General features: G+C 46.5%; 1 protein-coding gene across 3 annotated transcripts in view; it reads right to left on the reverse strand.

Moving 5' to 3' along the window:
* LOC125986956 (cytoplasmic dynein 1 intermediate chain 1) overlaps positions 1-14,424 on the reverse strand; it is a 21,094-nt gene continuing 6,670 nt past the window's right edge. For all 3 annotated transcript variants that reach the window (XM_049750926.1, XM_049750924.1, XM_049750925.2), the window contains 11 exons: positions 10,154-10,246; positions 8,908-9,079; positions 8,735-8,834; positions 8,549-8,674; positions 4,686-4,832; positions 4,101-4,214; positions 3,904-4,037; positions 3,684-3,828; positions 2,810-2,950; positions 1,207-1,332; positions 1-601 (listed from right to left, as the gene is read on the reverse strand). In XM_049750926.1, the coding sequence (XP_049606883.1) occupies positions 491-601; positions 1,207-1,332; positions 2,810-2,950; positions 3,684-3,828; positions 3,904-4,037; positions 4,101-4,214; positions 4,686-4,832; positions 8,549-8,674; positions 8,735-8,834; positions 8,908-9,079; positions 10,154-10,246 (1,409 nt within the window). In that variant the 3' untranslated portion in view covers positions 1-490. The remainder of the gene's footprint in view (positions 602-1,206; positions 1,333-2,809; positions 2,951-3,683; positions 3,829-3,903; positions 4,038-4,100; positions 4,215-4,685; positions 4,833-8,548; positions 8,675-8,734; positions 8,835-8,907; positions 9,080-10,153; positions 10,247-14,424) is intronic.

Here is a 14,424-nt window from a genome sequence, read left to right on the forward strand (position 1 = left end):
TTCGTTTTCCCTTTGAATGAAATGTCAACTTGTGCGTTTATTCTAGTAGTTTTCAGTGTACAAATATTTCAGATGAGGAAATGAAAACACAAAAGCTTTTCCGTACTTCATGATAGAACATCCATGTGACGCCCACACAACGTAATCTCTGGAACACGCATGGAATGCCGCATCATGCAAGATGTGCAATGTTAAGTGAACGTGACTTTTGTAAACAGTAAACGAGTCGAAAGACTCTGCTTGAGATTTTTTTTTTTTTACACTAGTGCAAAGCGTTTTGAGAACACACGTCGTAAGGCTTAGAGGAGAGCCACTTTCAGAAATCCGTCACCGCGTTCCACCTGAATGTACGGAGGAGCACAGTCAGAAGATACAAGACTAGCACAGGGTAATGTACATGAAGGCCGGGAACCAACACAAACATGAGTAAGAAGCACATGCTGCAGACAAGCACACCGATGCTCCACTTTGGTTTGTAGTCGCGCTCGTTCTATGAAGCCAGCTCCATAGGCCCCTCGTCTTCGCCGTCCGCACGGTTCGCGCGGATCTCCATCAGCGTACGTGCGAAGCGTGTCCAGTCGTCACTGTGGGCTACCGACAGCTGCGGGGAAATATAATATGTCATAAGTCACAATTCACCATTATCGAATTGGACACGTTCATAAATAGGCTCGGCAATATTTATTTCCACGCTAAAGTTAGCCGTGCTAAAATTAGCCGAGCTAACCTGCCTTAAGCTGAAAATGGCCGCCTGCTAACATTGCAGTGGCAATGGCCAAGTCATGCAGAGTTTTTATTTTTTTTTTACAAGGACGTGAAGAAAAGGAAGGCGAAGGGGGATCAAACACACGCGTTCATAACAGTTCTGACCTTCGGGTAAACGCGCAGGGCTAGCAGACTGAAAATGATCCGTTGCGGTGTTTGCGGAGGTTTTTACTGTAACATAAAGTACTTTATATTTTTAGTTCATTGTGCTTGTCTGTCACCATACATGAAACATCACAAAAGTCCAGTGTGGACAGGAAACGCTTCATGAAGCCACTTATATGCAATTTACCACTTTGTCGCTCACCATATGTTGGCATCCTAATATATCATTTCACATAGAGTAATTTCACCGCTAAAATGTATGCAGACAAAAGTATTGGGACGTCAAATCTGAACTCGGGAACAAAAAAGTTTCATAAGCGGGTGCGTTCCGTCTACCTCTCCAGTATCGTAGACCCAAACTCGTCCTTCCGAGTCCCCCACGGCCACTTCCTTCCCTCCAGATGACCAGCGGACTCTGTTGAGGGCCGAGGCACCTTCGATTGTCACGCTGGCTGTTGGTACCTAGCAAACAAACGTTTTGCCTCCGTCAACTTTACCCGAGATGACACCAAATGATATTAGCTCGCATGTAATGTCGTCATTAATTATTCCTTTTGGAATGAGCCAGGAATATATCTGAAGGTTTTTTCATATGAAGTGTTCCTGACATGCGGCAGGCAAGTCTGACACTTGTCACCAGTGGCGACAGAGGCCTTGGCACCGTGTCGCTTCACACACAAAGATGCCGCTGCTGCTTCTGCTGGCCGAGTATTTCAACCGCAGACTGGCTGCCATTAGCCCGCTCCGGTCCACGGCTCCGCCCAACCGGAATCGGAACGTTGACTGTACATATGTGCGTGAGAGAGTGCGTGAATATCTGCTGGAAATGAGAACCAGGCGCTCCTCCGCACTTCTCTGTTAACGTTGTTACGACTGTGTGTTTTTAATATGATGCTAACAATGGGAGTCTGTTGCTATTAGACGTTGTGTGTGTGTGACTTCTGTACATCCGTTTGTGTGTGTGTGTGTGAGCAAATGGTTCTCGTAAAGCACATTGTTAGGCCAGTTAGGCCGTCGATAATGAACTCTTCCTTTGTCGAAGAAAGGCCCCTGTTGAGGGAACCATGGGAACGCCGTCTGCGGATGAAAACCCGGCGATTGTGATGACATCATATCGAGACACCTTTTTCGTTTTGGAGCAGTAAACGTAGGGACCTATTTGTCATATTTCCCAAGAGAGAAAGTTGTTGAAGATACTGTGGGTGTTGTTTCTATGGTAACCAAGAGACAGGAAGACTCTTTTATCTCTGCTTCTAGCGGAGTAATCCACACCGCTATGACAAAGGATGTTTTTTTCTTTAGAAGTTGAAATGGGCGCAATTTTGTTCCTATTGGATTATTCACCAAAGAGCCGAAGCACATCTTCATCTCTGCTTTCTAGATGAAGTATTAGCGTTACTCAAATAACGCTATCGTCGGGGCCATTAGAAATCTGTGATTCCTTTTTTTTTGTGAATAGATTTAGAGAAAGTTACAAAATGATTCCCTCGAGGCGCTTGCATCATGTCTGGACTCGAGAACATGGAATCATTTCCGTGCCAGTTTGAGCGATTCTCTTTTTGCTAATTAATCATAAATCATACACAACATGGTGACACATCACCTGTCTGCTACTTAACTACTGAACTGTTGTTGTACTTTGATAGCCATAGTTTGAGGATGGAAGATTGATGGACGGCGGGGGTGCTGAAGTCGTATTGCGCAGAGGTTCGGAGGAATGTTGGGAGGGAGCCGGGACGAGTGGATGTCACCCGGCGTGATTTAAAGCGAGCGCTGCGGGAAACGCCCACGGGGCCACGAGGGCGGGGAGCGCCCCGCGTGTTTGCTTGTGCGGTTCAGGACGAGGCGTAGCAACGGGCCCCCGGGACACACGTCGACAGGGCGAAAACACACCCGCGACGACCTTCAGTCAGTCATCCATCACGGTAAAGACACACACCTCCGTGTCGTTGTTGAGGTTCCACAGGTCGAGGCGGCCCATGCCGTCCACCGAGGCGAAGATCGCCGGGTGCACGGGCGACCACATGACATCATAGACGTAGTCGGCATTGTCCTCAAAAGAGTACAGAGGCTTGTTTTGCTGAAAGAGATCAGACGATGTTTACGATGGTGCCAAACAGCTGTAGAGGGAAAAAAAAAAGTGAGCGTTCTTCAGGGTTAGAGCGTTGACTAGCCGGAGAAGACAAAAAAAAAAAAACGAGAGAGAGGGAGTGAGCGAGCTTCAGACAGAGTGGCGCTGCCTCAGCCTTGGGGCCTGTCTGGGTGCGCAGGCTAATTAAAAAGCCTCGCACATTCACACAGCACCATAAAACCGCTGGGAGAGATGAAAGGGTGGGCCCCTCCACAAGGTGTACAGGAACCTCAGCACAACAGCTGTCTGCAGCACAATGCAAAGGCGGCCCACGAAACAGACGCTGACTCGACCCAAGCGCTTGTAAATAAAAGCAAAATATTAGAAATTGCTATGCAAAGTTCACGGCAGTAGTTTTCAAGGTATGCTACCAGCAAACTTCTCAACTAGCACATCCCTCCCACTTCTTCTCTCCGGCCACATCCATAATTTCCAGAAAATATGAACAGCTTTGCACATTCCATAAATCTCAGGTGAGCTTGCAAAACTAGCCAGCAGTTTTGCGGATTTTGTCGATACATGTCTTCTGTCACTTTGGTGGGGTTCTGCGGTGCCCCTTAAAGGAAAGGGAATTCCCCCAAAACCCGAGAACCGATCCACTTTGTGCGCTGGTCTTTGTCGAGTGAAAATTCTTCAACATGATGTAAGACCACCAAAAAGGCTGAAGCTCCAACGCACATACCTTAGTGCTCCAAAGTTTAACCGTCCAGTCAAAGGAGGACGTGATGAAAAGATGGGAAAAGTCCACCGTGCCCACGGCGTTGTGACAACTGATCCCTGTCACGGGCCCCTGGTGGCCCTCGAAGATCTCACAGATCCCCGCCTTGCTAAAAAAAAGAAAAAACACGCTCTTGTGATGTAAATTAATATACATTAGCGTTAATTATAGTGTGTGCACTAACCTGCCGTGTCTGGACGCAGTGTACACAGTGCCCTCCTCACTCCCCACCACGTAGTTGTTGACATCTCCCGTCGGGAAGTCCATGCTGGTCACTGCCACCGCTTTGGATTTATTATACACCAGTTCCATGCTTTCCTACAGACATACATCGAGTATTTCCTGCATGTATTTGAGATGATGGGAATCCATGTTGTGAACCTGAGGCTGAGAAAGCATGTCCAGACTCCAGGAGCACATCCTTCCGTCTGTAGATACGGTGATCAGGTTGTTGGCGTTCTGGGTGCCAACTACGTTGACGCAGTACACGGGGTGCTACAGATAAAAGATGGGAGGGGTCAGACGTCAATTCATGTATACTCAACGTTTTTTATAAATCAGTATGATGTCATTCAGTTCTCGCTTGTTTGCTGCCGAGTTTTCTTTAAATGGACTCTACATCTGGTTACATGTGCTGCTGTGCAAATCCACAGGAGTGTGTGAAACCATAATGTCATTACTGGTTAGTAATTGATTTGTGTCCTGGGCCACACAAAGAATCCTTTCAGCAATCAGCACCATGCTAAGCTGCCCGCTCTCACTGAGTGTAGAGGACATGAGCGAAGGCCTCATTATTCCGTAGCCACTTTAAGCCAACGAGTGTGCGGTTATATATGACGCCTGTCGTTACCATGTCGTTACCGGTGCGACGTTTGATGAGGCTCGGCCAACGGAGTGTCTGAACTGTCGTGAAATTGTCTGGGGTACTTGAGATGGAAGGAACCAATAATAATAATCAAGTCTTACGGTGTGCGCAGCAGCCGACAGGGGAGTCCTCTGGACCGGTGTCCGTCTGTGGCTACGATTGTCCCACAGGACGATCTGACCCGAGTAGGTGCCCCCCACCACCAGGTTGGGATGAAACCTGGCGAAACCGACCGACACCACTGGAGACTGTAAAAAGAGAGGCGGGGTGGAGTGTGAGAATTAGATTGCTCTTATTTTGAAAATGCAATTTTGGTTCGTTCTAATATTGAAATCTTCGCGCTGGGTGGCGCAGACATGACGAGACGCGACGGCGAGGGAGATGATGAGTTTGGCGGTGGCGAGGAGAGGAGAGAAGGGGTGACGCTGGGGCGCAGACCGGACAAAGGGGAGAATTGTAGTCGTCTTCCCCCTCCCCTCAGCCGTTTCACATTACAGCATCAAAACGCCAGCAGCCACTGGAGCGCTCACTGTAGCCTCCATCATGACAAGCGCACCCTTTGACCCCCCACTCCAAACACACACACACACACACACACACACACACACACATATTGCGTTTGGGTTCCTCTTCACTGCTTTTCCCCTTTAGCACTCCCTGACCCCTAGCCACTGTCGTATCTATTCTTAGGACTTGGTAGGAAGAAAACATTGCGGAAAATTTCCCGTCAATAGAAAAAAACAAAAAATGAATCTATTAGCATTTACTCTTTTTCAAACCATAACCGTCCCTCTCTCCATGTGCAAACCAGCCCACTCCAAAACCCCGAGTAGATTTTGTAAAGGGGACTGGAAAAGACACCAGAAGGAAAGCAAACACTCTTTCTCTCTTTTTATGGTTTCTTCTGAAGCGTCCTGGCTTCCAGAGGAATGGCGCGGGAGTCGCTTCAGATGTCAAGACTCAAAATAAACTCAACTTCTGCGGTGAAAATAAAGTTGCTCCTAAGCCGGCGAGGAGGCCCTCTCCCAAAAGTTTATTTATACAGTTCAATAAAGAGGGATATGGCCGTATTGACGGCTCAACCGGAGTCGCAATCTATTATTGAAATAGAAATGTTACGGCTACTGTGGCGGCTTTACGTATCGGGCGCGATCCCGCCGATCCAAGAATTGCTTATATACGGCGTTTAACATTTACATTTCCCCAATCTGTGATAACCCGCGGTTGTTGTCTGATGTCTGCAGTGACTCCACCATCGAATCGAGACTTCCCCATCGAGACAAACTCGACAATCATTGTCTTTGTTTAAGCACCGTGACCCCTGATTCATCTCATGCATGAGTAGCCCGCTAACTAATTTATCATTTTTATCAGGGGTAATTCAAGAGCTATCGAGATTTCACTCTAATAGATAATAATAATCATTTATGGCAGGTGGGATAAATCCTCTGGTCCCACATAATTTGTGATTTCAATGTCGGATCACACTTTGGAGTGGATTTATAATCCCACCATTGTCATGCAAGAATGATTTAAGGTTAGATCTTTGTTGGAACACTTGCATGGATTCGGGATCCCCTCGTATTCACCTTCAGCTCCTCCGTACATTTCTGCTCGTACATCTGGACGCTTCGGCAACACATCTGTCTAAATAACACCTTAACAACTCTCACGTGTGATTACATCGCCAAATCAGGCCTGACATTTTTTTTTTTTTTTTAAATGCCATGTGGTGATTCTCATCTCGCATGCACCCCCCCCTCCCCTCCCTCTTAACCATCAACATTTGACAGACCAGATGTGAAGGGTGAAGAGATGGTGACAGGTTGCAAAAGTCATGCCCCCCCCCCGTGTATTAAATCGTAGGAAATGCGGGAATTGTAAGGAAGGAAATTCTCACTTGGCGACTTGCGTAAGTCCCGACATAATATCGGCAAATCAAAATCAAAATGGCACCTAGTGAAAGTATAATAGAAAAAGAAGCTGCTCCCTCTTTTGTTGCCCTCCTATCCTCGGGGTGGGGTGCAGACAGTAGATAGATCTGCACCTCCCTTCTTACCACACTCATCTGGTTTCCACTCGGCCTTATCGGGACCAGATGGATACGTCTTCTGAATCCCACCACCTCCCCTGACTTTGCTAGTTTATGACACCCCACAGATTTTGTCACTCTGCGGTTTTTGCCAAGGAAAAAGAAAATAGCAACCACAGTCTCCATTTCACCAAGCTGAAAAAGGCCTCGATTTCACATCATTCTTTTTTTTTTTTTTTTAGTTGCCACGCCGTACCATATATAATGGTGACTGTCATTTTTATAGGAAGGGCAGAATTCATAGGACTCAAGCACAATTGGCCCATTGTCCAAAAAAAAGGCACATACGAGTCACCTCCAAGAGAAATTTAATTTAATTGAGTGCCTTAAGAATATTTAAATATTACGGTAAAAGATGCTAGGAGGTGTGAGTCGTCATAAAGGGATTTAAAAAAAAATATATATGACCGAGTTTGATGGGACGGTAGCAGTGGGGGTTGTAAAAGGGAGCAATGTGGTTTTCGGGGTGTAGGTTCACCACTGCTTCTGCGTCAAACGGACCCTTTAATGCGGAGTGACGTTGCTCACTTTACATTCTGGTGTCAAGTTGCTGAAGATTGAGTCGTGTTCAAATTGACCCCAACTGGGACGGATTCAACAGTCAGCAAGTGGCAGCCTCAACAATGTGGAGAAATCTAAAAAAAAAAAATCCATCTAAAATAGCACCCGCTAAAAATACACCACTAAATAAGATCAGGAGCATTAAGAGATGTCTACTGAATTTTGCCAAAACCAAGCAACAGTTTTAGCACAAACCCAATCAGTCTTTTCGGATTTCTCTGTCCATCCACTTCGAAGCCCGGCCTCACCAAAACCTCATTTGAAACGCTAAACCATCCTAAAACAATAAAGCCCCCCTACTGCACCAGACCTCAACCACCACAAACCCCAACGACTCAGCTCTGTCTTTCTTTTGTATCAAGCCATTTATAGAGTCCAACCATCTACCTATCCATGCACCAGATGAGAAATCCTTTTGTGGGCAAGGCTGGGTAAACAAAAAAAATGGCTGCAATGCTACTAAAGCTTCTCTCTGGGCTTGCCAAGAGCAACAGAGAGGGCCTGCCAGACGAAGGCGAGCGCATACAGTAAACATTAGGTTTGCTTGATTGGGGGGGGGGGGGGGGGGGGGATAGATGCAGAGGAGAACTTTGAAGCACCATGTTCATTATGATCATGCAGCTCAACTTTTCTGTATTTCGACGTCATATTTCACGTCCGTCAAAACGAAACGGAGTGGCAAAATATAACGCCTTCTGAAATCCGAAACATATTTGTATATAAATGTAACAAAATGGAGGCCTGCAGTCCATCCATAAAACCACACATATAAATTACAGGGCAGTGAAACAATGAAATGCTTAATGACGGGTGGGAGTCGACTTCATTGTGAAACACTTGCACGCAGCGAGCAGTCCGCGGGGGGGTGGGGGGGAGTAAAAAAAAATGGTGAATACGCATTTTGCAACATTTTTCAAGCAATGAGATCAATGACACTGACGCTTTCGCAGATGATTTCCATATTGACGCGGCAAGCGTCGTAATTGGGAAACAGAGGAGCAGTGTGGGTGGGCCAACACTCACACATATGCGGTGGCGTCGGATTAGGAAGTGGTAGGCCACATCATTTTACGACCGAGAAATTTCTGGAAGCTTTCGTCTGTCTCCTGGGAGATGTGAAGACCCCCACCACCAACACACACTCATCAACCTATAGCGTCTCCCGTTTTCTCAAGCGTCACCCGCTATTAGCATCATACCTGTCAATGATTTTCTTTCCCACCAGAAGGAAAAGTTTCCTCCTCAAGAAGTTTGTATTCATAGCTTCTGGTTCAACCTCTATTATAAGCTACAGCAGACTTGACAAGTTACCTGACAGTGGAAGATGTATTCCGGCGTGGCTTTTTTGAATTTGATGTTCCATACCAGGGCAACACCGTCCGGGTCGTGGGGGGCGTCTTCGTTGTTGTTGTAGGAGGCAACAAGCAACTCGGGATACTGGACACATCTCCACAAATGAATACCGTGTTTTACTTTCAACTAGGCTGAGGGGCTCACCTGAGGAGACCAGTCAAGACAGGTGACAACGCGATGTTTGGACCAATGGTCGTCGTAGAAAAGTCTCGTGAAGCACAAACTGGAGCCTCCAGCTAGATCTCTAGAAGTTTCCGACATGATAAAAATCCCTTTCGGACAAGAAAATCAACATGCATGGATAAAAACTAAATCACCCTTCCTTGTCTTCTAGGGCACGACCACCGTAGTCGAAAAAGATGTCGCCGCTTTCCGCCAGAGCTCTCTCCATCACTCGGATGCTGCAGTCGAAAAAATTCTGGAAGTCGGACGAGTGCATTATTTGTTGCCTCTCCTCCTCCGTCAGCTCCCGTAGCACAGGGAAGGAGCCTGCCGGTAGGAACAATTTCACTTTCGTATTTTTAACAATATAAAGACTGAAAATTATTTATTGACTCCAAATAATGAATCGGGTTAATCTCTTGTGATTTATAATGACCGGCAGAATAAAATGAATTGCAGCAGAACTCACCATATTTTCGTTTGGTGTTGTACCAATGCCGCTTTTTTTATTTTTTTGGGTAAAATATGTGCCTTGGCTCGATTAAACTCGGGACAATATGACGAGCGAAGAACACAATATGCGGCACTGTCGACATCAACGACATTGTGTTCTCCCAACCAATTAAGTCGCCCAGTCTCTACCCGAACCAGAGCAACATGCAGGACCTAATAAATTACAAACAGGTTCTAATGAACGTTTCATAAAATTCTACAGTGAAGAATTTCGAAAACAAGACACAAACAATACAGCCTCCCTTTGAACAAAATGGTTCCGCAGCATGGGGTCGGCTTATTGAAGTCACTGTCCCCGAGCGCCCACATGCCATTTTGCGGGCTGGCGTGCGTAGACGTACCAATGCGGACCTTTCCCCCTTGCCTCTTGACTTTGATCCCCCTTCCATCACGACTTGTCAGAAAATACCAAACACATGAAAGAGCCGACCTTCTAACAGGCCGCCACGGAGACGAGATGGATGACTGTGCGTTTACGGCCGCACGTGTTCGCTTGAGTCACACGCGGCACGCTCGAATACGGCCGTCTCTCATCAGCGTTGTGTTTGCGAACGTCGTCTCTTCTGGTAACGCACGCTCTGTTGTTCTATGCTTTGAAGTACGCTCCAGGGGTCACGTGGAAGGTTTTTAATCATGGCTGACCTCCGCATGCCGCAGAGCTGATAAGTCTTAACCCCGTGCGTAACCTAGTCGGCAGTCGCACGCTGATACACTCGCTGATAGCGGCGCACAAGGTGGCCGTGTTTGGCGACGGAAATCGAAAAAGCGGAGAGTGCTAGCTTGTCGTAGCTAACAGTCAAGCCATTGGTACTGCATCAAAATATCATATCGGTAAAAGAAACGATAAATGCCTTGGCGTGGAAACGTTAAGGCTCATTTTTTTGGTACCTTCTTTATTTTCCTTGTCGTCTTCATCCTGCGGCTCCGACCCGGGGCCTGGTTTCGTTTCCATCAGCTCTTCATCCTCCTCTTCCTCTTCTCCTGAGAGTTAAAAAAAAAAAAGAAGCAAAACAAAAGCGAGAGAGAGAGAAAGAGAGAGCACTTGTGTTAATCAACAGCTGTTCCAATTTTCTCTGACCTCCCACTGCGCACCTCCTTGTCAAGCCCTTCTTACCGAAATAATCATTGCCAGACACGTACAAGTACACCTGACTTTGGGAAAAATTAAGTCCAAGCGGGTCATTTGCGATCATGCAGATGTGCATGAGTCTGTTTTTTTCTTTTCTTTTTTTTTTTGGAAAGCACAGACGCATATATCGCATAAAAAAAAAAAACTGTGTTCATATGAGCACATTCGACACACGGCAGGAAATAGAAAGACTTGTGTGAAGTCCCTCTTCCCGTCTTCCTGTCACCTTTGACCCCTAGCAATGGTATGTATGTGTAAGCGGGGATTCCCTTTGCATTCCCCCCAATCAGGCTCAGCAATTACACTTGACTGTTCGTTCAGTGTGTGTTTGGGAGGAGGTGGGAGTTCAAGCGTGAAAGGTTACTGTCAACACAGACACCTGCTTGTCAGCTACTGACCCCCCCGACCCCCCCTCCAGGCTGTGTATTGGTAACCCTTGCCAACTTCCCCTCCTCTTTTCTCCTTCTGAAACAGATGCTAAGAGTCGGGTCCAAAGATTTGCGGCCAGACACCTGCGGTCTGCCAACACACACACACACACACACACACACCCCTTGCCCACAGTGCCAGGGGTGGTGCGGGGTTAACTGGCGCCGGGTCAAACTGACAACAGGCGCTTAGTCCAGTGGAAGGAAGTGACTACATCACACTCTCAGATGTGAGATGCTCCTTCCATCTTCACACACACACAATGTCAGGGTGTGTTTTACTCAGCTGGAGTGCGGCCCCGGGGCAATGTTAACCACTCGCTCCTGCTGCAGATGAACCGTTGCGTTTAGCACTTGGACATGCCTAAGCTGATAATGACCTCTCCGGCACTGCTCCTCAAGGCAACAAATCTCATTCTTCATTGTTGTCGTGCATGAAGAAGTGAATCATTGCACATTTCGGTGTCGAAATCCACCGCAGGAACACATGCTTTGATTTACAGTGGAACCTGAAGTTACCAACTTAATTGGTTCCGTGAGCCTGTTTGTAATGTGACACGTTCATAAATCCAGAATCATGTTTCCCATTGAAATGAATGTAAATGCAATTGGATTCATCTGTTCCAGACTCAAACACTTAACTCCCTTTTTTGTTTTTCAACAAGTGTGCGTTTAGAGAGAAAAAAAAAAGTCATGCAATCTATAAATAAGTGAAAACACACCATAATGAAGACAAAAAAAAACTCTTAAATAACTATTTTAACTGTGGAGGGAAAAGCGGGAGGACTAATAAAGCTAACAAAGCCTAAATAGAGATCATTTTTATTTATTTATTTTTTTTAATCAAAAGAGACGTACTTGAGATATCATTTCCACTCAGTGGATGACTAATATTGTATAAATGTGGTCTCCAGTACCAATGTCCTAGTTTGCATTGGTCAGTGACTAATCTTCACAAGTTCAAGGAAACGGAGTGCCAAATGTGGAAAAGTCCTTTTGGCGGTATCCTCTCTTTCTTCTTCTCCTCTTATGTCTGTCCTATTTTCTTGATCCTGTCATGTCCAGACCAGTGGTTTGGAATGTGCGGTGAGGAAGATGGGAGGAGCGAGAGGAGAAAGAGAGCAAGACCACATTGAGGGGCGATCAAACTGTCAGAGCTCAGGACCACGGACGGGCCTCTGGTGCAAGGCGGCGTGATTCATGGCCCGACGGCTTAGCTCACTCACGTCTTGACAGTCCAGTTCTCCCATGAAGGGATTGTTGATGCTCTTGCCATTTGCCATACATCAAGTCCCTCTGTCACAACCCTGCACCAAAAATATCAGCGCTGTTTCTTTTGGATGGAAACAGACATTCATGTGCGCTGATGTGGGGAGCGGTGACGTTGAGAAATAAGTTCTGTAGGTTCCGAAGTCGAGGGAACCACATTCTGGAGACTCGCTATATCGCTCACCTTCAAAAAGTCTGCTCTCTCATAATCTTGACCAAAAAATAGTTACTGTGGATAGAAGATCATAAAGGCATGCACACATAAACAGTTCGCAGGGGTCCTGCGAGGTTGGCTGCTCAACAGACCACAACACAAGCACGACGCCGAGGAGTAGGAGGCAGCCACGGCGACTTGAAAGGCTTCTCTAATGTGGCCGTGGCACGACACACGCACAGGCGCAGGCGCAATAACGTCATTGGAGAACAAGTCTTATTGTTGAACAGACACACACACATGCACGCCATCCTCGAAGCATATGTTCCTCGCAACCCCATGCAATAGGATGAGCGTCTTATTTCGATTCCAATCCGTCCAATGCAATTGAATCCTCGTAATGCAAGTACCGACTCCGCAAATGTCACATGAATTTAATGAATATCGGAAAATGCACGTCTGTATCGAAACACTCCGATCCAAAATATATTAAATATTGAATAGTTTGCAAATCACTTAATCAGCCGCAATGACTTCCATATGTTTAATAGAGACCAGCGTTAGCTTAGCGCGCTGCAGCAAGTCAGTCTTGCCAAAGTTGTCCCCAGATACACACACACGAGCAGCAGGGCCTGATGCAAACCTGCCGAGGCCAAAAGCCACACGATGATTTAGTTAATCCATCTCGCCACCGCATTTCTTCACACTGATCAGAACAATGGCGAGCGTGTGTGTGTGGAGAGTGTGCGCGTTTCTCCGCTGCATGCCCGCACATAACCGGATTCCATTAAAGCAGTCGATTCAGCCCTTTGGTGGTCTGCGGATGACGCTGCATCTGTGTGTACCACTGATTCCCTCTTCTATCTTTTTCCTCTTTCTCTCTCTGCCTCACTGTGTCTCACCATGCTCTCTCTCTCTCCAGAGCGGTGGCACCCAGGCTTGGCGTGGGCCCAGACCCACATCTTTAAACTGAGCCATCATAGCACACCACGGCGTGCTCTGAGCCCAGCCGCAAGGCCCTGATTAAAACCCATGACTTCAAACTTTCCAAACTGTCAAATCGGGAGAGAACCAGAGAGGGAGGGAGCGACAGAAAATGCCTTACGTAAAATCACCGCCGTGGCATCCACTCAATGCCAGGCGGGCGTCGCTGAGAAATATAGCTACTTGCATTTTAGCGTGTCTTGGAAGTGATTGGCCGTGTGCACTTGCATGTCGGTCGTATTTCATATCGTTTAGGTGTGTGGCCGCTAAAAGGGGGGAAAAGGCCGAGTGACAACTTTGCAAGCTTGTCCAGTCCGTATATAATGTTCATCATATTCTGTATCAACGCTTAATTATATTCATATATTTTAATTATTGAAACTAAAACTATCTTATAAATGCTAAATAAGTAGTTCAACTTAATCCTATTGGTAAAAACCCTTTGACACTTGCAACTAAGAGCACATTTGAGCATGCTTTATATGCCAAGAGTGCCCCCTACTGGAGAATTTTGGGATGTCACGTTAAAGTCAATCCACACAGTGAAGCCGCGCAGTCATCACATTTCTTCGCGCTCAAGTCGCAGGCCATAAACCATGATGATGATTTGGAAATTAACTCCTGGATCCTGTACAACTAGAACATTTCTAATGTTTTTCCCGAGGAACCACAGACAGATTGTCTTCGTGCCAATATTGGCAGTTAAGCTGTTACTATTTTTTTTTTTGCATTAATTCACTGACTTAAGCATCATTTCCTAAGTGTAAAGCGTAAAAATAAAGCCACTGAAGCGGTCAAACAAAGGTTTCGTAAACACCAAACTGGCCAATGAGAAAGCCTCTTGGGCGTTGACGTGCACTTGTAGTACAAGGTGGGACCACCCAGGCACACGTTCTAGGCCCACTGTTGTTTTACACAGGTGGAAAAGTCAAACTCCACTCAATCAATTCTTATTTCGAAACTCCGCTCAGTTCTCCCGCAAGACACAGACAATCCTTAAACCCAAAGTGACGTTCTCCACATATGCTTTGAGTCCAGCGAATTTGTAGTCGAACAACAGAGTACATTTTGTTCGGCTTCCTCGCTGTGGTTACCCTCCATGTGAATTTTGCCTTCGCAAAACACAAGTACACACACGCACATACATGCATGCGGCCTGTTGTAGCCGCCTGGCTGGAACAACAACAATGTTGGA

This window comes from Syngnathus scovelli, chromosome 19, assembly GCF_024217435.2.
Source record: "Syngnathus scovelli strain Florida chromosome 19, RoL_Ssco_1.2, whole genome shotgun sequence".
NCBI classification, from domain to species: domain Eukaryota; kingdom Metazoa; phylum Chordata; class Actinopteri; order Syngnathiformes; family Syngnathidae; genus Syngnathus; species Syngnathus scovelli.